Raw genomic sequence first — 23646 nt, forward strand, 5'->3', positions numbered from 1 at the left:
TAGTCCATGAGGTATGCTATTTATTTCCCCATTAGAGTACAGGCAACAAGGTATGTGTTTTTGTCTTGGCTGTTACTGTTTTTGGGAATTGATTAATGTAGCAGCCTACAAAATTCTTTGGCTTCTTATTTTATAATTTTTAGCCTACTCGTGTTAAGATGGGAATAGTCCATGAGGTATGCTATTTATTTCCCCATTAGAGTACAGGCAACAAGGTATGTGTTTTTGTCTTGGCTGTTACTGTTTTTGGGAATTGATTAATGTAGCAGCCTACAAAATTCTTTGGCTTCTTATTTTATAATTTTTAGCCTACTCGTGTTAAGATGGGAATGAGGTATGCTATTTATTTCCCCATTAGAGTACAGGCAACAAGGTATGTGTTTTTGTCTTGGCTGTTACTGTTTTTGGGAATTGATTAATGTAGCAGCCTACAAAATTCTTTGGCTTCTTATTTTATAATTTTTAGCCTACTCGTGTTAAGATGGGAAGCTCATTTTTGTGCTCATGCCATTTTTCTCTCCTGATACTGTGAATTATGCCAGATGGAGAAGGATCGGCCGTTGCCAAAGTTTGGAGAATGGGATGTCAATGATCCCGCTTCTGCTGAGGGATTTACTGTAATTTTCAACAAAGCCAGAGATGAAAAGAAGACAGGCGGGAGTACCCCAATGCCAGATTCTCCAGCAAAGGATGGAAGTAGCTTTAAACATGGCCCATACTCTACCAAGTCGAATTCTGTGAGCTCCCCGCCCCCCCTCCCCTTCTTTCTCTTTCAGTCATAGCGCGCGCACATAAATGAAGCTTTGGAACTGTGGTTTAATGTAGAACCTTCGGTTTTTCAGTTTCTATCATGAACTCTCATAGTTTTAATGTGATATTTATTGCAAATGTGCAGAAAAAATGGTTTTGCTGCGTGCAGGCAAGTGGAGCAGAATCCTAAGGGTTATCAGGAAATCATCTTTAAGAAGTAATATTTGTGGCATTTAATTTTATTTTGAGGGGGGGAAAAAGCATGTGCCCTGCTCGCAGAAGCTTTGGCAGAATGTTGGGCCATGTTTTCCTTTGTTTGTGTCGATGACGGTGTGTGCAGTGAGGGAAAGGGAGACGCAGAGAATATGGTGGGAGGATGACGAAGGGGAAGTGACTGCTTTCTCACTCTATATTGTGTACATGAATATATATACTCATGGATAGTAGGTATAGGGCGAAGTTGCTTTGCTTATGGATTTGGATCCTCTCCACTACAAAAAAGTAGTGGAGTGATCACTGCTTTTAATCTCAATCGTTGATTATTTAGTAGGCGGTTATGATACAATCTAAATCTAATACTTACGTAGGCGGTTATGATACAATCTAAATCTAATACTTACCATACCCCCGTGTATTGCACTCATTCCTAATTTACACTAAAAGAAAAAATCACAACCATTAATACCCCCGTGTATTGCACTCATTCCTAATTTACACTAAAAGAAAAAATCACAACCATTAATTAGATAATCAGTGGCCGTGATTATGTAGTGGTCCCTTCACTGTTTTTTTGTAGTGGAGAGGATCCGAATCCTTTGCTTATTGCCGTTTTCTTAATTTGTCTGTAATCATTGGAGCTTTAAATTTAATTTTAATATATCTATTCTTGTGTTAAAGAGTAATATGGTTTACAATTATGTCAAGATGGCAAACAGTAGACCTGAGCTATGCCAGGGTAACCCACTTGAATGAATCACCGGAATATTGCCATCTTTGTGCTAACCCAAGCTGATTTCATGCTGCGAATCCTTTTCTTCTCTTCGGGTACTGTAGTTTTCATCAAATTTCCCTTGTGCTCTCCCTCTCCTTCCTTGATACAAATATAAACAATGAGTAAAGAAATAAAATCTAATAAGAAAGATAATGTTGATATGCACAATCTGGACTGAAAGATTAGTCTTCCCTCCTTGTCTTAGAATAGGGATTTAAAAAAAAATACACTTTTTGCTAAATAATTAGTAAAATAGACTATTTTGATAATTATTTAGCAAAATCGATCTCTTTTTGACCAACAAGAGGTCGATTTTAAAAAACAACCTTCTCAAAATATACGGGACTACTAGTCCTGTATGTTTTGAGTGAACTAATCGCGGATAAGTGGATTCAAAAAACGTACGGGGCTAGTAGTCCCGTACGTTAAGCAGATACTTGTTTCCTCTGCCAAGCAAAACCACGAGACTACTACTCCCGTAGATTTGCTGGGGCAGAGAAAATAACTGCCTAGCAAATCTACGAGACTAGTAGTTCCGTAGATTTATCAGGCTACCAAATCTACGAGACTAGTAGTTCCGTAGATTTATCAGGTTACCAAATCTACGGGACTACTAGTCCCGTAGATTTATCGGACTATATAATGCCCACCTGTGCCTCAAATTAGGACACATCCCTTTTCACTCTCTCCAACTCTCACGATCTCTCTCTCCCGATCTCCCTCTCTCTCTCTCCCCCAAACCTAACTCACCTCTTCCTCCCTCAAATTTCTTTAAACTCATTCCCTCCCAAAACCTAATTGAAATCTTCCCCAAAGATCACCCAAAACCTAGTTGAGATCTTCCCCAAAGATCACCCTACGTTGTTGAAATCCGATGCCGTCTATTCTCTCCGACGCCGACAAGATCCAAAATTTCATCAATGTATAAATTTCTTATTTTTTCATAAATTTCTTTATATTGTTTAGTTAATATTGTATATCTAGAGTAAATATTTTAATTATGATTATCAATATGGAAAAAAATCTAATCTAATTTGTATATGATGAATTTTAATTCTTTAGTTAAAATGACGAATGAAATACCGATTATTTACTTATTCAATGGAAAACTAAGTATTGGAATGAATAATATGCCTATATATGATGGAGGCTCTAGAAAATTTTTCATGTTATCTAGAAATTGTAATTTCGATAGAATGATGGAGCAAATATACAGAGTTACTAGAATTAATCATGCTGAAAAAACCATTAAGATCTTCTGTAATTGTCCAATAAATAAAAAAAGAACAATTGCTGTAGAGATCACCAATGATGAAGAATTGAATGACATGATACAACTTACGGAAAAACAAATCTCAATCGAGTTGTTCATTGAAAATATTCCAATGTCTGGGGTTGTCGAAGTTTCATATGCTCACGGAGAGTTCTCCTGCATGCTTGAAAATCAAATCTCGTTATCTCAAAGTGCCTTGTACTTAAAAATGACTCGGGTGCAATGTCAAATGATGTGTTCCATAGCGCGGCGGGTCATGTTTTAGTTGATTAACCGGTTGGTTCTATTATAGAAGAGGATGAGGATGTTGGGGATTCGAAACAATCAATCGAACCCTTGCCCTTCCGGACTTTGTGTTGAAAGTAAGAAAGTAGGAATAATACCACAAATAAAGATCTAACCTTGTAAAACTAGTAAAGGAGACGAACACATAGATTTAACGAGGTTCGGCAACGTGCCTACATCCTCGGGAGCCACACCACAATTTTTTTTTATTAATTGAAGAAGAAATACAAGCTCTCAAACTAGGATTTAATCTCTCTGAGATTCTCTCTCTTTCTGCAGTCAAAAACTCTCCTTTTTTCGTGTTGTATAAACCCTAAAAACATTTAAGGTATATATAGAGTCCCAGTAGAAACAGAATCCAAAACAGTTTAGCAAACTGTCAAACTGCGTCACGGTCGACCGTGGCGGGCGGCCGCCCCCGTATCGCGGTCAACCGCACACCAGTCGCGGTCGGTCGTATCAAACGACAGAGACTTAAATCGATTACAGGGTTGACGCGGTCGACCGCCTTCGGATCCAGCTCCTCCTAAGCTCCTGTGCACGTTCGCGGTCGACCGCCAGATTCTCGTGACATAGAACTTTTTTTTTAATATCGTACTTACTACACATTGTAAGCGAACATGCATAGAATTTCTGGAACTAAAATTTCATTTCTAGAGATTATAGTTCTAAAGCTTGCCTTTCATAATTCATACATAAATAACCTCACATATTTAAAATTGATCTCAGGCCCCCAAATCCTGTTACTATATTGAAATGAGGCACCCTAGCTAAAATCTGATTGAAATGGAGAATATTCTGTTTACTTTAATTTTTTCAGTGATTTGCTTGTTACACCCTTCTCACACAAATCAAACCCATTAACCACTTTAACCTATACATGTTAAGTTCTCCGAATCTGTTTAGTAAAACCCCAACTCAAACCCATTTTCCGCTTCATCTCCTACGACAGTCTTCGCAAGTGGGAACATATCCATTGCAAATTTTGGTTCCTCTGATATAAGAAAGGAAATGTTAAAAACATACGTTGTTTACTGATGAATTTTGGAAAAGAAAGAAGGGGTTTGATTAGCATTGATTAAATAATCGCTGAACTCCAACATTTTATAGTTGACATCACGTACGTGGTTAAATGCGCATGATTTTTCCAAGCACGCGACCAAAACATGCAGTCACGAGGTTAACTTCTGTAGCAATTAATCTTCTAACCTTGTTGTCTAGCTATTAACGTGTTGTATTTTGACATTATCCACGTCACTCTTTCGAATTGTTGCGTAGCCTGGTACACCAACAGTACCCTACTTCGATGAATGTATGCTGCGAACATAGCATCTCCTTAATAATGTCAAATAAACTTCTGTCTGGTATATGAGAATCTTAATCTCGATGCTCTCAGCTTGCTTCTCCTGTTCAAATTGCTAATCAACGGGATTCGCAATCCGAAAAACTTCGAGAAATGTAGGTTGTAGGGCAATTGTTTGGATTTATTGGTTAAATTGTTTGAATCCAACTGCAATCACTTCAAAAGTTAGTCTGAGCGGACGAGAATCCACTCAAATGCATTTGGCCAAAAAAATAAACTCAAAATAAACATGTAAATATTTAAACTGATAAACAAAAGGGACCCTTGGCATCCATATGCTACAGGGCAATAAAAGATCTTATAAGATTCAATGGATACAGCTGCTAAGAGCATGCTTTCATCAACAAAAGAACCAGAGGAAATTAAATTTTCAAATCTGTTACGACCTAAAATATATAAAATTGCAAGAGAAAACCAAGTAAATCAAATGACTCTCTCCTATGTGCATCAGCGGAATGAAGCCAAAGTGATGACCACAGTAATTTCAAAATTTCAGAACATCCACAAGGAATAATGCTCATTTCCGAGTAATCTACATGTAATCGCAATTACCAACCCCTTACATTAACCTGTAAATTTACACAGTAATTGCCAAAAAAAAAAGACCTAAACTCGAGAGGTGCCTAGTTTTCTCTCAAAGAGACGTTGCAGGAGGAAAATTTGAAGAATGCTTGCTCCTACAAGTGCAGCTGATTCAAATATTGCCTTGTGGATTGCTCTCCTGCTCATACCCTCGTTCACTGTATCAACATCATACAGAATACAAGTACATGAATAATACAGGCCACAAAGGCAAAATACTCAAAGAATTCAGCCCGATGCATCAACCAGAGGCAAGAGTTCATTGTAGTAATCTAAACCAGTTCACAGTTGTTGTACCCGACCGTAAAAGAAACCAAGATCTGATGGTTTAGATTAATGGTATCTTCACTTTTAATGCATTGTTAAAATTAGCTCTATTTCACCTCCAAGATACAAAAATTCATGATTTTTTTTCTGTAGTATACTATGCATACACCTCCAGTAAATACTACAATACTACAAATCTATGGAAGATGATAAGCAAAATAAATATCAAATGTCATTAGCTCTGTTTTACTTTGCGACATCTAAAAGTTGATGTTTGAACGTTATAATTTCACAACCTATGAGCTTACCACAAAAACTAAACCTGAAATGACCCAGGACAGGTTCTAGCTGGCCAGAATGCCAAAATGCCAATAACAATATTACAATAATGGGTATCATATTTATGCCCTTGAGTTCTGAATTATTTTCTTTTAAACACACTTACTTTTCAAATGAAATGTTACAACTTTCTGTCAGAACTTTTCGGGGCACTTATATATATCTAGTTTCGGCTTAACTTGTAATTACTATACTATCCTTCCTCTTTTTTCTTTCTTTCTAAAGCTCACTTTTTCTTATATAAACCACAAAGAGTAAGCTAATAGTTCAAAATATTAAGTAAATACTATATAGAGGTAACAAAGTAAAAAACACAGAGGCCTATAAGAAATTTAAAAATAAAAAAAAATCATATTTCAGTTGAAAAGGTAAGCGGCTTAAAAGAAAAATCATTCAAAGTTAGACTGAAAATATTTCCCCATACTAGTGATGAATGATCTCAGTTGGTTCAATCATTTCATAAAGCTGCTCTTATGATAGTTCATGCCTTTGGTTAAGTTAGCCTCTATTGACAAATTATGTTCATGAGGACCATAACAAGAAGGAAATCATTTCTATTGTTGTCAGTGGCATAAGTTTAAGGAACATACCAAGTGCTTGGCGATCCGTCTGAGCCTCCAGCCAATGTTGCTCAAACTGTATGTTGTAAAGGGCTTCTTCTAACTTTCCAATTTGTTCCAGCAAAGGGTTTAAATGCTCTGCAAGAATTCAAGATCAGTCAAAGTTTCTGTTTCCCAATTTTTGTGTACTATAAATAAAAAAACAACATTTACCATCTTTGGCATGCTCATCATAGTAGGGAAAGTGACCAATGTGTACATCAAAGTCGATGGTTTCATGGTAAGGAGATTTTTTGCTGAAGCAGAAACGGTGAATCCCTTTCTTTTGAACTACAAATTCAAACTTATCACTTGTCTTATCCCGAGCATCATAAATCTGATCTCCAGTTGGGCCCTTAACCTGGTAAAACAAAACAGTAACCAGGTTAACATATTAGTTACAGAAAAGGAGGAGCACACTATGAACTATATGTCAGAGGACACGTCTGTTCCTCTTTTGCACTCACTAGTTTGTTGCTTCAAACAGTAATCCAAGGTAACTGTATCAAGTGGACTATTACAGCGACCATTCAGATGGAAAGGGCATAGCTAAAGTGAGTTTTCCTCAAGATTATTTCTTCATCTAATATAGATAAATGAAACTCTCTCTTGAGTGCTCTCCCATTTATATTGATTCTGGAAGTCGTCGTTTGACTTGCACAGTAGATAACAGGATGTCTCTCTCAAAGTTACGAAATTCACAGGATGTCTTGATTGTTTATTAATTACCCATACCAATGATAAGAAAAGATTGTCATTCCCGCTTCATTCTCTAATCGCACCAGGTCAGCATATTAGTTACACAAAAGGAGGAGCACACTATGAGCTATATGTCAGAGGACACGTGTTTCTCTTTTGCACTCACTAGTTTGTTGCTTCAAACAGTAATTCAAAGTAACTCTATCAAGTGGACTATTAAAGCGACCATTCAGATGAAAGGACAAAGCTAAAGTGAGTTTTCCTCTCAAGATTATTTCTTCATCTAATGTAGATAACTGAAACTCTCTCATGAGTGCTCTCCCATTTAATAAGGAAGTCCTTGTTTGTCTTACACAGTATATAACAGGATGTCGCTCTCAAATTTACGAAATTCACAGGATATCTTGATTGTTTATTAATTACCCATACCAATAAAAAAAGATTGGCATTCCCACTTCATTCTCTAATCGCACCGAAACCTAAGAGACAGGAATGAGCATTCTATTCCCTACTTAATCCATTCCATTCTCACTTGACTCGATTCCCACGTAACAAACGAGACGTAAGGTTCTATACAAAGGGTAATGCTTCAAAGATCTGTCTGCCATGTGAATAACAATCATAACAGTGGGCAGGGTTGACTGGAGTCTGGACAATCCATGAATTCCATGAGCAACTAATGGCAAACATGGTGTGAAAATGATATACAGAAGGCAGTGCATGATAATTTCTCTGCCCATGTGAACAACATTCATGATAATGAGCGAGATTGATAGGAGAATCCAGCTTCCAGTGAGCAACTAATGGAAAACATGACACATAAAACTTGGTGTCATATAGGCTTAGATTTACATAAAACTTGGTGTCATATAGGCTTAGATTTAAGGGTTAATTGCGAACACACCCCTTGTAGTATCACTGAGTTGCACTTACTACCCCTGTAGTATTGTTTGCTGCACTTACACCGCCTAGGAACCAAACTCCTTCTAACCTATATTAAATGTGAGACGCCCTACTTTTATAACGCCCAAAATGCCCTCTGGATGGGTTGGACACATTTCTAACTCATTTGCTTTTGTTTTTGCTCTTTGTTCTGTTAGGAAGACACCATTGAAGCCTGTTTGAGTTCCATTTGAATCGGCATAGAGGAGTGAGATACGAGAATTAGGTCTCAATTTAATGTCTCTCTCATTGTTTTTCTCTTTTTTTTTTCAGTTATACCATATTTCCCATCAATTGGTGCAAACAAAAGGAAGATATCTAGTTTATCATTACAACAACCTCTACTATGTTTCTAACTGATTTTTGGAGAAGAAAATGCAAACAAATGGAGAATCAATCTTCTAAATGTAATGCAGCATAAATGCCAATTGAATTTGGGTGGGGTTTTTTTGTGGTTTTTTAGTTTTATTTGTAGCAACTAGCAAGAACCATGGAGTCAGTCTTTTGTATGGAGTCAGTCTTTTGTCTTACTATCGACTTCGGTGAACAATTTCGATGCTGGTGTTTGCATCCTTGAGATGGGGGAGAATAGATGAGAATGGGTGAAATATAAACGACAGAAGTTAAATTTTGATTTTTGGGATAAGGGAAGACGTTCACTTGGGGCTAATTTTGTAATTTGGGATGGAGTTTGGCTCCCAAGGGTTGTAAATGCAACAAACAATACTACATGGGAAATAAGTGCAACTCAGTGATAGTACAAGGGGTGTGTTCGCAAATTGCAATTAACCCTAGATTTAAATAGATCTTGTGGAAGTAGAATTGATACATTAATATGCAATATTGATACTGCAGGCCTAATAGATACAAATTAAGGTTATTTATTCTCATTATGCTGTAAACGCAATGCAACAATGATTACCATAAGATGAACCTAACAGCCACAAACATTATTAGGATATCTTCTTGATAAAGTTATATATGCAACATTTGGTATGAATAAAATATATTTTATTCAATTTATCTTTAAAGGTTATAATTTCTTATTGTTCAGTGCACAGGCAAAGATACAAATAAAGGAATTGATCCAAAGTGTATAGAGAAATCAAAGAAGACTAGCATATCTTAGAGTACCTATAAAGCTACTCGATCAATTAGTATCAAGGTGAATCAAATTTGAAATTTGAGATGAGAACATTCAATTTGGATGAAAGCAGACAGGAAAATCATAAGAAAAAGCTTACTCTAACAGGTTATAGATCCACAACCAATAACCACCCACCCTAAACCCCACCAAAATAAAATAAAAAAACTTGTTAGGTATGCGTAAATCATTACGCCTCCAAAGAGAAAAATTCTTAGTATTGAAATGCCCAAGACCTATGGATCTCCTAAACTGATTTTCATGATAACTTAAAAGTTATAAGATTGATATGGAACTTTCATGGGATATAAGAATTGAATAGTCAATTGCTATGACTTGATGGCACAATCTCAAATACATAAACCACAAGCACACATTCACACACACAAATCCACCCAATCCAGGCCAACATTTAAATAGCAATGACAAAAAACATGTAACAAGCAAAAATGCATGTCTTTATTTTTGACTTCGAGAAAATTTGGCAGCATACTTTGTTTTCAACTTTTCTTCTGCAAATCTACAACCAAAGGCTTCCACTTGCTACTTATTAATAGCCAAACAATTACAGACTACCTACATATTTGCCACTAAAAATACAAAGGATGTGAATTAGCTCGCTTAAGTAGAAGCACACATATGAATATACTGCCCATTCATCAGTTTCATTTATGAGAGGCAAAACCATATTAATTTCAGATTCGATTATAATGTGAGTTCAGCACTAGATGTAGGAGAAATTTTTGTAATAGACTGTTTTTCAAATTTTGTTAGAAACATTGATCAAAAAATTTATTGAATTAGCAAAATCAACCACTTTTCAGCCATGTCGGTATAGCTAGCTGAAACGTAGTAGATTTTACAAAATATAGACTTTAAAAAACACAAGAATACTAGTCTCGTATAATTAGTGCTCACCTGTGTTGCACGGGTACAGGTACCAGTATGGGTACGGATACGGGTACAAGACACAGAAAAATTGTAAAAGGTATGGTATGGGGATACACCTATATAAATATTTATATACACATATACATACTATTTATTGGAATTAATAATTTTCATTGGATCAATATCGTTTTCATTCACGTGTTATGAGAATTAAAATCCATATCAACTTTATCTATCTTTTGTTATGTCAATTATGAAATCTCTAGTTTTTGAACTGGACATCCAAACGACTCTTTAAAATCATAGCTCGGAATCTGATTTATGTTCAACAGGTTTCACGAAGTGGATGTGAAGGATATGTATGTTCAAAAAATGTATGACAAGGGTTTTAAATTAAAACATGTACTGTATAACTGAGTAGATGCTCGTATAAATGTATGTATATATGCAAGAAGTGTCCAAGGAGTTTGGATACGGGTATGAGTGTCCGGTATGACCCTCACATAGAAGTACCTACATAACATAGGTGCTCACTAATTACAACTTAATCGTAATGTTAAAATGAGTGGGACTAGTAGTCCCATCTCCCATGTCCTTAACAGAGCCTCAGGTCCCTTACAGAACAATACATAGAACTAGTAGTCTCGTTCCTTTTCCAGGTGGTTTTTCAATTTTTGGCCAAACAATATGGGATTAATAGTCTCATCTACTTTTCCCCCTTTATATAAATATAGAATTTGCTTATATGTGCTTTTTTTTGACTTAATTGCAAATATAAGTTGTAGATGATATTGAGCTCATTGCAAATGAGGGTATAGCACTTCCTGTTGCAAGTACGTTGCAAGTACTGATCCTCAAGTACATGCATCTCCATATCAGCAGATAGTGCGTACGGTTCATCGAGCCTTACGTTGAACTCACGAGGATCTTTGTAATCGGCGCAAGTTCATGATGGAGGATCTTGATATTTTATACACATGTCGACAACAACGACGAAGATGACAAGAAGGAACTTGCAGAAAGCCAGAAACGACAATGAAGATGGACCTTCACAACAAAATGTTAATATCCAGTCACAGCCATACACGCAAGAAGACGTCGAGCTCATGCAAGCTCATGTTCATGGAGGAGGACGAGGACAAGGTTGGGGAACAAGAGGGAGAGGAAGAAGAGGACGTCTAGGATGTATGTGTAGATTTGCAGATTTTTGTATCGACTCTATTTATGTTATCTACTTAGTTTGTTTGTAAACAAATTAGCATGGTATGTTTGGTTTGGTTTGGTTGCGATGTTTGTGTCTATAGAGTTAATATGTATTTGTTCTTTGTCATCTGTATTTGGTTTTATTGTAATGTTTATTGAGTTATTATGTTGAGTACGTTTGAAATGAATTTGTGTGGCATTGGGCACAACACATTGATGATATATGTGTGATTGTGATGATGTGTTAAAACAGGAAATGATGCATTTGATTGTAATTAGTGAACACTAACTACATGGGACTAGTAGTCCCTGGATTTTGCAAAGTCTGTATTTTGAAAAAGCGACTACTTTTTTTGCCAGCCTTGCAGATGTGGCCAAAAAGTGACCTATTTTGCTAATTAAAACAATTTACATTCGATTTTACTAATTAAATTTTAAAAATGATCTATTTCAAAAAATTCTCCCTAAAGGAAATACTTATTCATATAATTTAGAATAGTAAGATATTTTTATTCTAGTAAAAAAGTGAAAGAGAATAATCCTACTTTTCAACGAAGTCAAGATGGTATCAGTAGAGGCACAAGCCCATATTAAAAGAAGGTTTGATTACATACCACAAGATCAACACCATCATCACCATAATGCCAGTGTGTATCAGCTTTGATTACGACAAATGAAACATGAACTTTATCTCCTTCATATGGAACTGAATGGGAGAAGCACTCTTCCCTGTCTATGACAAATCTTATCCCAACAGTTGATTGCAGGCCAGATAGAAAGCCTAGTACTGAAAAAATTACAAACTTCAAGGAGGATCTGTCCATCTATGCACATTGAAATAGAAGGATAAGAATTTTTCAACAGATCAAACCCCAATTGATCCACTAGAAAAAGGCAAACACAAATGCTATGAAATGACAGAAGTATAGTGACAACATGGTTATCAATATAAACAGCAAGCGGAAGAACAATTTGTCCATAATGATAATATAGATGTACCTTGTTCTATAACAAAGCAATTTAGGTATAGTTCATTATAGAAATCTAACACCTAAATCATATTTAGTGAAAACTCAGTGCCATCTAGGAAAAGCAACAAGAGTCTACACAAGCCTTCAAGAAAAAAAAAAAGACAAATAGAAAATGTCATTATCCTCAGAAATCAGTTAAGTCATTGTTCCTGCTTCAAACTCTTAACTATATTTCAAGAGTTCAGAAAATTCAACGAGGATCGACAGCAGAAATTTCAATGATCTAATGATATTGCTATGCATACCAAAAAACCATCTGAATCAAACTATATGGATGCCTAGTTATAATTTTATCATCAAGCAACCTTATGATGTTTTTGCATTTTCTCCATTTTCTATCCTTGTGACCTACTCTTAATTCAGACACAAATCTACAATTATTCTAAACATTCAACACTTATAAAGAATTCTTCGTACGAAATAAAATCTACCCAATATGACCTCAGAGAAAGAGAAACACGACAGAGAAAATGATATGGTAGAAAAAAAATGGTAGGATAGACCACCACTGCTGCTGCGAAACTAATAGACAGATAAATTTAGTTCATTGTCTCGCTCTAATATCTCTGATCTGTTTCTTAGAATAGGAAGTGGCTCACTTTCCATCTAATCTACAGTTAATTCTCAGAAATTTAACTCCATTTACGTCGTTACCAGTAAACTATCTAAAATCATAACTACTACTTCAAAAACCTTTAGCAAATAAACAAAATTAGGTTGCTATAAACCAACATCAAATATCTCAAAGAGAGGTGACTTTTCCCTAAAGTTCTAAACTACTGGGGGAACATACATTTGGCCATCGCGTTTCTCCGAAATCTCTGGTCATCTTGAAACCTTACGAAATAAAAAAGGGGAAAGAGGAAACCCACTTCTGGATCCCGGCATTGAATTAGGTTAAAGCTTCCAATTAGATTTAAAAAAAAACTGATGAAATATCACAATAAAGAAAGGAAAGATCAGAACTTTATCATCAAATCAATATTTGGGGCTAAAGATTCAAATGGTTATTAAATTTACGATACAAAAATAAGAATAAGAAATTTCGTAGTGAAATCAATACCATGGCAAGATTGACTCAGATTTACAGACAAACTTTAAAAATTCATTCTCGAATGAAAATAATGATAAGTTGTTTTTTCAAAACGATTGAGTAGAAATTGGAAATCTACCTGTTGATTTATCCTGGATGAACGAGGAGAAGAAAATGAGCTGCGAGGAAATGAGGGTTGAAACTTGGAAGGGTTATTTCGCATTGGCCCGCCAAGCCTTCAACGTTTCAATATTAGGCCCCTAAATCTTTGAAATTGCTCTCAGGCCCCCCAAATATCCAATATTCGGATATCATCCCTACAAATCTTTGAAATTGATCTTAGAGCCCCAAATCCTATTAGCATGTGCAATAAGTCCCCTAGTTAAAATCTCACTTGTACGAGGGAAATACTCTGTTCATTATAACTTTTATGGTGATTTGTTAGTTTTACCCCTCTTGACTCTAATCCTAAATTTGCATCGGATAGATTTCCGTTAGGGAAAAACATCGGAGAAGGCACTATAAAAGATGAAATGGAAAATGGGTTTGTGTTAGGAGTATAACTAGAAAAATCACAATGGGTACAAGTTCACGTGGTTAATAAAGTTTGAGTTTGTGTGTGAGGAGTATAGCTAAAAAAATCACAGAAAACATTAACCAAACAAAATATTTCCCAATTTGAACTAAATTTTAACTAGAGGGGCTTATTTTAACATACTAATAGAATTTAGGAGGCTAATATTGAGATAAAAATATATATGGGGCTAAAAAAGAAAAAGGAATATGTTAGCAAATGAACCTTGAAAGGTAGAATATGGTACATGCATGTTTAGCAATGAGTGGCATTATCGTCCTCATATCAGTTTTCTCCCTCACTCTCTCTGTAATCTCACTCTTTTCTCCCTCACTCCTACTCTTCTCTCTATGGAGGCTACCCTAAAAACTGAAATAGGATTTCAGAGGAGAGTGATCTCTTTTTTATTTATAGTCTCAAGCACTCATTCTAAATTTTCTAAATATTTACGATAACGCCACTCATTGCTAAACATGTACTAATACTGTAAACTAGCCCCTCAAAACAGTGGACATGATGCTCAGGGGTTGAAGATAGATGCTCCTTGAAAGATTAGTTCAGTATGAACCGGTTATGTGGATATGGGGGCCAATTAGCAGGGGTGAACTTGGGGATGGCGTGTTTGTTAGAGGAGTAGCAAGGTTCATCGTCGGTGACGACTTGCGTGTTGTGAAGGCTTCAGCGGCTGCTACCATTTCTCTGTTTCAAAAGTTCGATATTAAGAGTGTGGGTGCTCTTGAGAGAAAAGAAGTTAATTTTGGCCGAGAAGAGGTGATGAGTTTCCATCCCACTACAAGCTTTCAAGAAAACAAGTGTGAAACGTTCCTTAATATATGTATTTTTCACCTCCTCCTATTGCATCACATAGACACTCCACCCTCTACTTGTTCCTATAATTTTGTGTCTTCAGTCAAAATCACCATCAACAGATGTCTTCCTTCAGAAGGCAGATTCAACTGAAATCTATATATACCACAAGATATAAGCTCGTAGACATTGCTGCAGTTAAGTCAGAAACTTTAAACACAAACTGGGTCTGAGAAGATACGCATAAATCTCGTTGAAAGCACTAGTGTTTGCAAATGCCGAAGATAACTTCGCAAATCTCCTTTTTAGCTTACTTGCTTTCTCCCTCGGAGCAATTGTTAGGCTTCTGAGCAAGAACTCTAGCGTGGGGTCCAGGGATGAGCTATATAAGAGCATTGAAGGTTTGAAGTGTTGATTATTTTGCATCATATCGGAGGAATGCAAGAATAAACTTCTTGATCCTAAGCTTCCTTTTCATTGTAGACGTATCAATTCTCTCTTCAGGATTGATGAAAAGAAACTCGGACATACCACTGACATAAACCCCTAGTTGCCCAAGCCATGGACAGAAGTAGGAGGGAGTTTTGTGAAGAGATTTAGTAGTTTTACAGTCACGGATGTGATGGTTGTGACGCATCTGTCCCCTGTATCCAATGTCGAGATCTTCAAGGAGCCGAAAGCACCAATTGAGACTTTGCTGGAAAAGAAGGTCACCCTTGGAGAAACGGAGGTGAAAATGCTTTATGTTTGAAGTGTCAAAGTTTGTTTCTTTGAGACGAACTCAAATTATGCTAATTTTGCCGCTGGAAAAGTCGTTCAGACTAAATGACATGAAAATCCATTTCTGATGTCTTCATTTTGCCCATCGATCTGCACGAGGAGCGCATATCATTACCGCAAAATATCCCTGCACGTCCTTGCAGGGGGCACATGTCCCAGCCAGAGCCGCGAGCGCGGCTAGAAAATCGCTCCTATCTGCACATGTTCTACACATATGTGCTTAGGGGAATGCAGGTTGGTTTGGGGGATTATTGAAAGGTGTTAAACTGCATGACTGTGCTACCTATTGGTTTTTTCCATTGGTGAATACACAAGCCATCCGATACTAGTTGGTGCTTCTGATTGCCATGTATTCCTGTCAGTACAGTTGAAGTAGAAGGATTCATCTTACAACGTAATTTGTTGGCTCAAGCATGAAGGGAGGAAGCTACACTCGAGGGATATTTTGCTGAAGACAGTTCATTGAGGTCAAGAACAAAAATATTGGACTTGTTGTGAATCCATGATTATACCGAACTTTTTATTCGTAGAGAAAGCATCATTGGCTACCTTCATCTATCATTTATCAACGCCGGTTTTGTCGAAGCTAGCACAAACTGATTTCGAAAAAGAAGATTCTCCATTGATACGTTAGAAGAGACGGCCAAATCAAATTGAGAGAGACAAATAAAGCAGTTACGTATGAGAACCTGCAAAGGAATTCTGACAGAAATAAGTGACAATAATTGTGCAGATGAAGATTGTAATACCATACTCATGCTTTAATTTGATTGAAATACCAAGATTAATGTAGCTCATTTACCCAGCACAAACTAAAGTGTTAGTAACTGGATGGCAACAAATACGTGCAAATTTAAATAACATTTCCTAGAGGGCATATGTACAGCTAATACCTACAGAGGAGTAATAAAGCCATATAGAAGGTCCTGGTCTCTTCTCTTTTTCATAAGCCTCAGCTCGGTACGAGCATGAGGGATGGATACTGGGAACGTGAAATTGTGGATCATTCAAGTCGAACAGACTTGATTAATAAAGAAAAAGACTATTCCAACATGAAATCTAATTATTTTTTCTGCACAGAACCTGTAAAATAGAAACCATGTCGTTCCTTTCTCAAAAAAATTCAACTTTATACAGAGTGAAGAATCATCTCAAAATCATTCAATTACAGAAGGAAAAGGCCACAAGCCAATCCAGCCAGAAGAGCCGATTGCACTGCAACTGAAGTAGGAAGGCAGCCCTTATCTTTCCTAAAGAACAATGCTTGATAAACTGGCACATTGCCCATCACCAACACCCCGCATAATAAAAACTGCAACCAAACCTTCTCACTAGAACTAACAAAGCCTCCCACAAAGCAAATCAAGTTAAGAACTCCAATCATGGCTAAAACAACAAACATCGGAGAATATGATCCAAACTCAATAATTCCTGTCTCGTACCTCTTTAATGCTTCGTCTTCGGCGATTTTGGCAGTGATGATGAAGCCTGAGTTACCAAGGCCTAATTGTTGGAGGGTGGTATCGATGAAACTGAACAAGTACGAGGTTGTCCTTCTCATCATTTTCATCTTTTGCATGTTCCACCAGCTTGTAAAGGTTTCTCCACAGCGAAGACATTCGAGTAAGCTGAAAGCTTGTGTTGCGGTAATGATATATGCGAAAGGTATGAACCATAAACTTAATATCTGCCATGATATAGAAATACTAAATTAACTTCATGGAGCTTCATATATATGAAATCATGGAATGGGATACTTTACTTTATTATACTTTTCTTTTACCGATTTTGCAGGAATTATGTTTGCATATGATCTTTAAGGAAGTAATTGACAAGTTTTGCATTAGTGTTGAGAATTAATATATTATTGCATGTTTGTATCTCTGAATATATATTGTAAAAAAAATTCTGAAAAAAAAAGATCTCAAACTTGAAGAGGATGACAAGTGTGCTGAGCATTAGAAATAGCAATCTTAAAAGACAATTTGATAGAAAGAAGGATGTGAGCTCATGTGCATGTACCTTCGGGAACAAGGGGATTCCCTTTAGGAGGCAAAGAGAAGGCACAATGACATAATACAACATCGACAAGGAAATTGGAGCCCACAGCAAGTATAAGCAATATGCCAATTGAAGCTTAAGTTTGATCTTCCCATGACCGTAAACAAGAGGGCAATACTTAGAGAGAAATATTTGAAAAAGCCCCTCACTCCATCGTTTGTGTTGTACCAAAAACTGTCCTAATGTCAAAGGACCCATCCCTAAAAAACTCTTTCTTGGGGGGTTATAGTAAATGGATTTCCACCCTCTGCATTGTATCGATAATCCAGTTATCACATCCTCCACTGGACATCCATACATCATACCCATCTGTAATATACATAAAAATATTAAAGAATGAAATGTCTAATGAGATGGAGGGAAGATAAACTGAGATTGAGAAATCTTACATTTTTGCCCCATTCTGTTTTCTGCTCACAAATGCAGCTAGCAAGGCTTTTGGCTCTTGCTTCTTGTACAGATGCATTCTCTTCTGAATTTATTTTATTTTTATTGTTCTGTTTTATCATATAATCTTTGCCATATTTTCTTCCACATAGACTGTCTCGTCTATGGAAACAACCTGTGCCCATAAGCATAGCCTGTCCAAACCCAGGATATTCTACCTTCTTGACAAGAAACATTGAAAATGTTTCAGGGAATTGATGCAAACGTATAATAAAAAAGTAGTAACTTTAAACAAATCAAATTCTAATCTGGAATCAAGCTTTTTCTGAGAGAAATCTGAAAGCAAGTTTTGATTTTTGACTTTTCCTTAATCTTTAGAATTGTTAAACATCTGTCTTTTCTTAGTTAATCAATTCAATACATAGAAATTTATGATTCAATCCTATATAGTCAAGAAACATGACAACATATAGAGTGTTAAAGAAGAATATTGAGAACCTTTTAATGCAACTGCGATTAGAGATTCTGCAACGGTGCAATAAAAAATCAAGTTTTTCGATGCAAGTCATTTGCACTTTAAGACAAAAACATAGGAAATTTCTACTAAACCTAATTTATTTGTCCATATAATTGTTATCTAATTAGAAATAAGGCAACTTTGTCTATTGTCAATATTACAGCCATGTAAGAAATTAAGAATCAAATTCGAGACCCCTTTCTTTACAAATCTCGAAGTGCTATCCTCCATACAAAAAAACCATAATGACAAATAAACAAATTAAAAGAAAATATTTAAGTCAACTAGCACATAACAGTCACTACTGACCTCATTAACAATTGTTATGTAATCACCGTAGGTGTTATTCTTATGGAGATTTCTAAAGTTCTGAGGAAACTGTACAAAGGCAATGTCATGTCCATTCTCTCCATCCATGAAAAAACACATTGCATCTCTTACAGATTGGGAGCTGTTCGAATACATATCACAGTCCACGATGAGTATGAAAGGTGCATCACTTATCTCAGAGGACACTCTTATCTGCAAAATTCATTTGAAGGTTAGCTAGAAACGAAATGATGGTGTTTAAGTTCTCATATGCTACAAAATATGATAACTGATTCATAATGATTTTTAAACTGAGAGTATTTACCTTTTATGGCTAAGTCATGAAAATAATTCTATTATACAGAAAATGAAGTCGTTAAGGTTGTTTTCTTTTCCTTTTTCTTCTGGAATTATTATTTTTAAATGAGATGTGATATCCTATATATTCTCCGCCGTATGAAATCCTAACATTAATTTTGGTTTAATTTATATCTAAATGGAAATTGCCTGGCTTTAGTTGTTATCCTTGAAGAAACTATACGGCCTCATATCCAGAGAACAACTTATTCTTATTCGCAAGGTCATCATATTAAATTATGATAGATTTAATAAATAGACTATGCCCTAGATTATCTTAGCATGATATTGTCAACATGAGAGACCTTCTATAATTATGCAGGTCAAGGAGAAATAAATCAGTGATGCTTTGATAGTGTTTCATCAAGATTATTTATTCTCTCAAATGTGAATATTTCTACATTCATATCATAAAAAAGATAACAATATTTCATACATTGTGGCCATAGATCATGCACATATTTGATGGGTAGCTTACCAATGCATTAATAGCCCCAGCCTTAAAGTTATGTGGATATTCGTGTCGCTTCTCACGAGCGACATATACAAGAGTTGGCAGTGACACCCCTTCGACATCCACAGTTTTAGGGTCTCTTCCATCAATTAATATCTGAAAGAGATCAAATTACCTAATCAAATCAATAGAGAATAATCGAATAATGATTAATACAAGTGTAGTTATAATCCAACCTTGTATAGAGACGATACTTGCAAAAACAAAGAACAGAAAGTACATGCTTATCATCAACAGAAAGTACATGCTTAGATTAAATATTTGCAAGCAGTAGAAGAATGTTTCTACCTATACAAGATAGTAATTCCACTGTATATTTAATATGAAGAAGATTAATACATCATAGAAATTTAAGATTTATTACTTCTTTTCAGGGGTAAAAATGTATTCATGTTCTTCCTTGTTAATCTTGATATAATCTCCCTGGAGATTATGAAGCAAAACTTGGAAAGTTTTGTTCATGCATGTATAGCAAGCCTTTGACTGATTCTCAATTAAAAGCAATGTTAAGTGAAAATGCTAAGGCCTAACAATTTGTTCTCTAACTATATAAACAAGACCTCGGTATCTGATGGTTGCTTAATGTCTTATAGTTATTCCAATGTGGAATTTTCTGGTTTTCAAATGATTCAACAATATATGTCTCAATATAAATGATCATCTTTCAACGAAGTTGTGATTCACTTAATAGTGTTCAAATAATAATGCCCTCAAAACTAAATTGTTAAATAATGATGCCTTTTGAGAAAACTTCAGAAGGATCAAGACCGAGGAATATGTTTTATTGAACATAGGACACTAACCTTCACAACTGGATGATGATTTTTGGGTTCAGACTCTGAACTCCATTCATTAAAACCATTCTGTTGTTTTGCAAGCTCATCAGAAATCCTCCCCAATCTAATTGTGGCTTCTAATCGACTCTCCATCTCTTTGTACAATTTCTAGAATCACAATACAATTACAAAACTAGAAAAATTTAAGGGTTTTTCGCAGACGCTAACTTTAAAATAGGCTGACAACATGAAAGCCATCTATAAATTTCAATTAATACAAAACCACATTTAAAGAGGCTTCTGTTACTAATCAACTGAAATTCCAGAATACCCTTAAAACACACGTCATAGGCACATGACATGTCTTCTTAACCATTTTGGGGGCCTGACGCGTGCATTTTTTAAGGGTATTTTGGGGAGTTAAATCTACATTTCAGTGGAAAATAGGACAAGGTGGTTGATTGCGTTCGAAACCTCCTTTAAAGGTGGTTTTTGCATTAATTGAGCTTTAGAGGTGGCTTCCATATTGTCACCCTATTAGGTGGTTTCTATGATAAACCCAAAATGTAGTAAATAAACATAGATAATCTCAGTGGAAAATAACCTTGATGGCTGAAAATTCATTAGCACTATAGAACTCAGTGAGATTAGATACTGAAGAGAAATATGAAGCTGGACTCTGCTCAACCTTGAACTTATTGCAGTATGGGATCCAGAACTTGGAGAAACTAGCTGCCTCTAAGAGAGCATAGAATGTTAACTGAGAGAAACCATCATCAGAGAGATAAACACTCAACTTCTTTGTTGGGTAGTCAAAGGCCATCATTGATAAGACCGTGTTAACCACCAGCATTGGAGGCTCGATTGTGGGGTCTGCAGTGCATACAAATATGTCGATAGGAGGTAGATCATTCTCGTATCTGAATTTGAATGCAAATAAATTGAGAGTTAGTGGTGGTCTCTAGATGCTTAGATTGCAAGTAGTTTATAACTTCCATTTGTTTGTAATTGTGTTTCCATATTTGAGGATAATTTTCGTAAGGAATTGAATTGAAGGAAAGTACTCGAGTTTATCAAAAAGTTTCAGCTAGAAATCTGCAAAACTCATGATATAAATGACGACTTCTAGACACTTATAGATGAATTTTACAACTGAAATCCATTAATTTCCTCCCTGTACTTTGGAGTTTGAACTTGTGCATACATGCGAAAAGTTAGCCTTTACCTTACAGGGCCTTAAACTACCACATACAAAACAGTGGAGTAACAGATGCCGAATAGTTTCACGCTTTTTCTAATACCTTCTGCTACATCATTGTTAAAATTTTCTAATCCTTTCTTGTAATTCTTCCTTTTTAATTTTCATTGTGATGACTGTAAAACAGGGATAATTTTTGCTACAGTTCAATACCAAATTCAAATTGAAAGGAAGAAGGAAGAGAAGGATTTGGAGGGATTTATTTTCAGTTTAAGAGGTATATAGGGGCTATTTGCTTCCATGCACGTAGTGACCTTGCATTAAAAAAATAGGACCCACAAGTTAAGAATCGTGTTTTTTCATAAATACGTTGTTTGTTTGACATTTTTTATACTACGGATTTGAGGTTACCAAGTACGATAGATGCATCAAATATAATTCCCTAAAATTATGCTGATTTCAACCGGATTTGTGATTTTAGTCACATATTCTCAACAAAATTCTTCTGCAACCAAACAAAGTTCGGCTTGGATTTTTTTTATCATGCAAACACTCTTTAATATTCATTGAAAGCAAACAAGATTTTGCATATAAAATTTTCAAAATCCCTTACAAGCATTAAAATGCAATCCACGAACCAATCAGCCCCTAAATCCAAATATTATCACGTGATAATCATAAATCATATGTCCTTCTTAAATCAAATTTTGAACAGTAATGTAAAGAAGGTAGTAATGCAAAAGTTTCTGAAAGTTCAGGATATTATTTGGGCAAATTCAAACTTAATGTCACAGTTAAAAACTAACGAAACTTTACGGTATTAAAGCGCACTCAACCATTTATTTCATTTGCTTTTCTTTTCATTGAAGCATTTATACAAGCATTTCATGGCTGCATTCTTTTACCAGACAACTGGAAGTATATTAAAAGTAACCGTGTCGCCACACATACATTGATATATAGCAGCATTCTAGATTCTTTACTTCCCATGGAACTGATCCAGAAGTATATTAAAAGTATCCATGTACAATATATCAGGTGCGCAAAATGAAAGTTATCCGGTGCTTTATTCTTTACTGGACAACCGATATTCCAGTATTTTATTTTTTATTTTTTACTGGACTGCTGGTGGTCTAAGCAGACTTTTTTTTTAATTTTTCTTTTTCTGAAACTATGACCGACTGTCCAGTAAAAGCTGATCCACTCCCTTGGCATGTGGGTCAAACACTGGGGCTCGTGGCAAGATATATTTTATTTAATTAAAAAAAGAAAACCATGAAGAGAGAGAGAGAGAGGGAGAGAGGTGTTACCTTTTTGAGAGCCTGCCCTTAAAAGTTTGATGGTAGATGGGGTTCCATCTGACTACTTGAGTGAGGATCCAATACAAACCAAAGAAAATCTCAGCTCCAAAGAGACCAATCCAAATCAATCTCCCCTCTCCTCCTCCTCCTCCTCCCTTTGGTAAGTGGATAGCTCTGTACACCCAAATCAAGAAAATCCCAACAAGAACAGAAGCAGCGTAAAGCTTGTACCATAATCTACCCTTCGCTCCTCTGCTCTCAAACAAGGGACCCCCTGCTCCTCCTCCTCCTCCTCCTCCTCCCATCTCTCTCTCTCTCTCTCTCTTTCCGGTCAATAAACCATGTGCACGATTGTTCAATCATGTTTGTTTAATATTAAAACTGTTGTTTTAATGCCCAGCAGGCAGTTCCTTCTCGGTCCATAATTAAAGTTATTGACGCTATTATTTTATTGTTGCTGATGCGAGAATGGCTGCTGCTTGGCTAAAAGACAGAGACAACGACAAGTTTGCATGTTGTCCATCCCCAGTCTTCACTGAGAGAATAAAAAAAATAAATTTATGGAGAATTACCTTCGAAAATTACCCATTGTTATCTGCCTATTGAGCAGGCAGTTAGTGGGGCAAAATTTAATTTTAATCTTCGAATTTTTATGTACAATCCTGTGAGTTAC

At 35.9% G+C, this 23646-nt stretch overlaps 2 protein-coding genes across 6 annotated transcripts; one reads left to right on the top strand and one right to left on the bottom strand.

Annotated features, from left to right (window-relative positions):
• On the top strand, positions 348 to 1318 carry LOC109842836 (RPM1-interacting protein 4-like). The gene is made up of 2 exons (XM_020411739.1): positions 348 to 737; positions 896 to 1318. Exons 1-2 carry the CDS (start codon positions 543 to 545, stop codon positions 938 to 940), a joined length of 240 nt encoding a protein of 79 aa, XP_020267328.1. The 5' UTR covers positions 348 to 542; the 3' UTR covers positions 941 to 1318.
• On the bottom strand, positions 5082 to 23342 carry LOC109843492 (transmembrane emp24 domain-containing protein p24beta2-like). Of its 5 annotated transcripts, XM_020412432.1 has the most exons (12): positions 22983 to 23342; positions 21079 to 21394; positions 20502 to 20642; positions 19663 to 19794; positions 18828 to 19040; positions 18004 to 18222; positions 17576 to 17923; positions 16770 to 17240; positions 11943 to 12152; positions 6624 to 6810; positions 6441 to 6548; positions 5082 to 5402 (listed from the first exon to the last, which is right to left on the bottom strand). In XM_020412432.1, exons 1-12 carry the CDS (start codon positions 23276 to 23278, stop codon positions 5269 to 5271), a joined length of 2775 nt encoding a protein of 924 aa, XP_020268021.1. In that variant the 5' UTR covers positions 23279 to 23342; the 3' UTR covers positions 5082 to 5268. The 5 variants fall into 5 exon arrangements, with proteins under 5 accessions (XP_020268021.1, XP_020268017.1, XP_020268019.1 ...); XM_020412428.1 differs by lacking the exons at positions 16770 to 17240; positions 17576 to 17923; positions 18004 to 18222; ... (3 more) ...; positions 21079 to 21394; positions 22983 to 23342 and adding exons at positions 13153 to 13240; positions 13532 to 13605; XM_020412430.1 differs by lacking the exons at positions 16770 to 17240; positions 17576 to 17923; positions 18004 to 18222; ... (3 more) ...; positions 21079 to 21394; positions 22983 to 23342 and adding an exon at positions 13532 to 13613.

Source organism: Asparagus officinalis, chromosome 5, assembly GCF_001876935.1.
Source record: "Asparagus officinalis chromosome 5, Aspof.V1, whole genome shotgun sequence".
NCBI lineage: Eukaryota > Viridiplantae > Streptophyta > Magnoliopsida > Asparagales > Asparagaceae > Asparagus > Asparagus officinalis.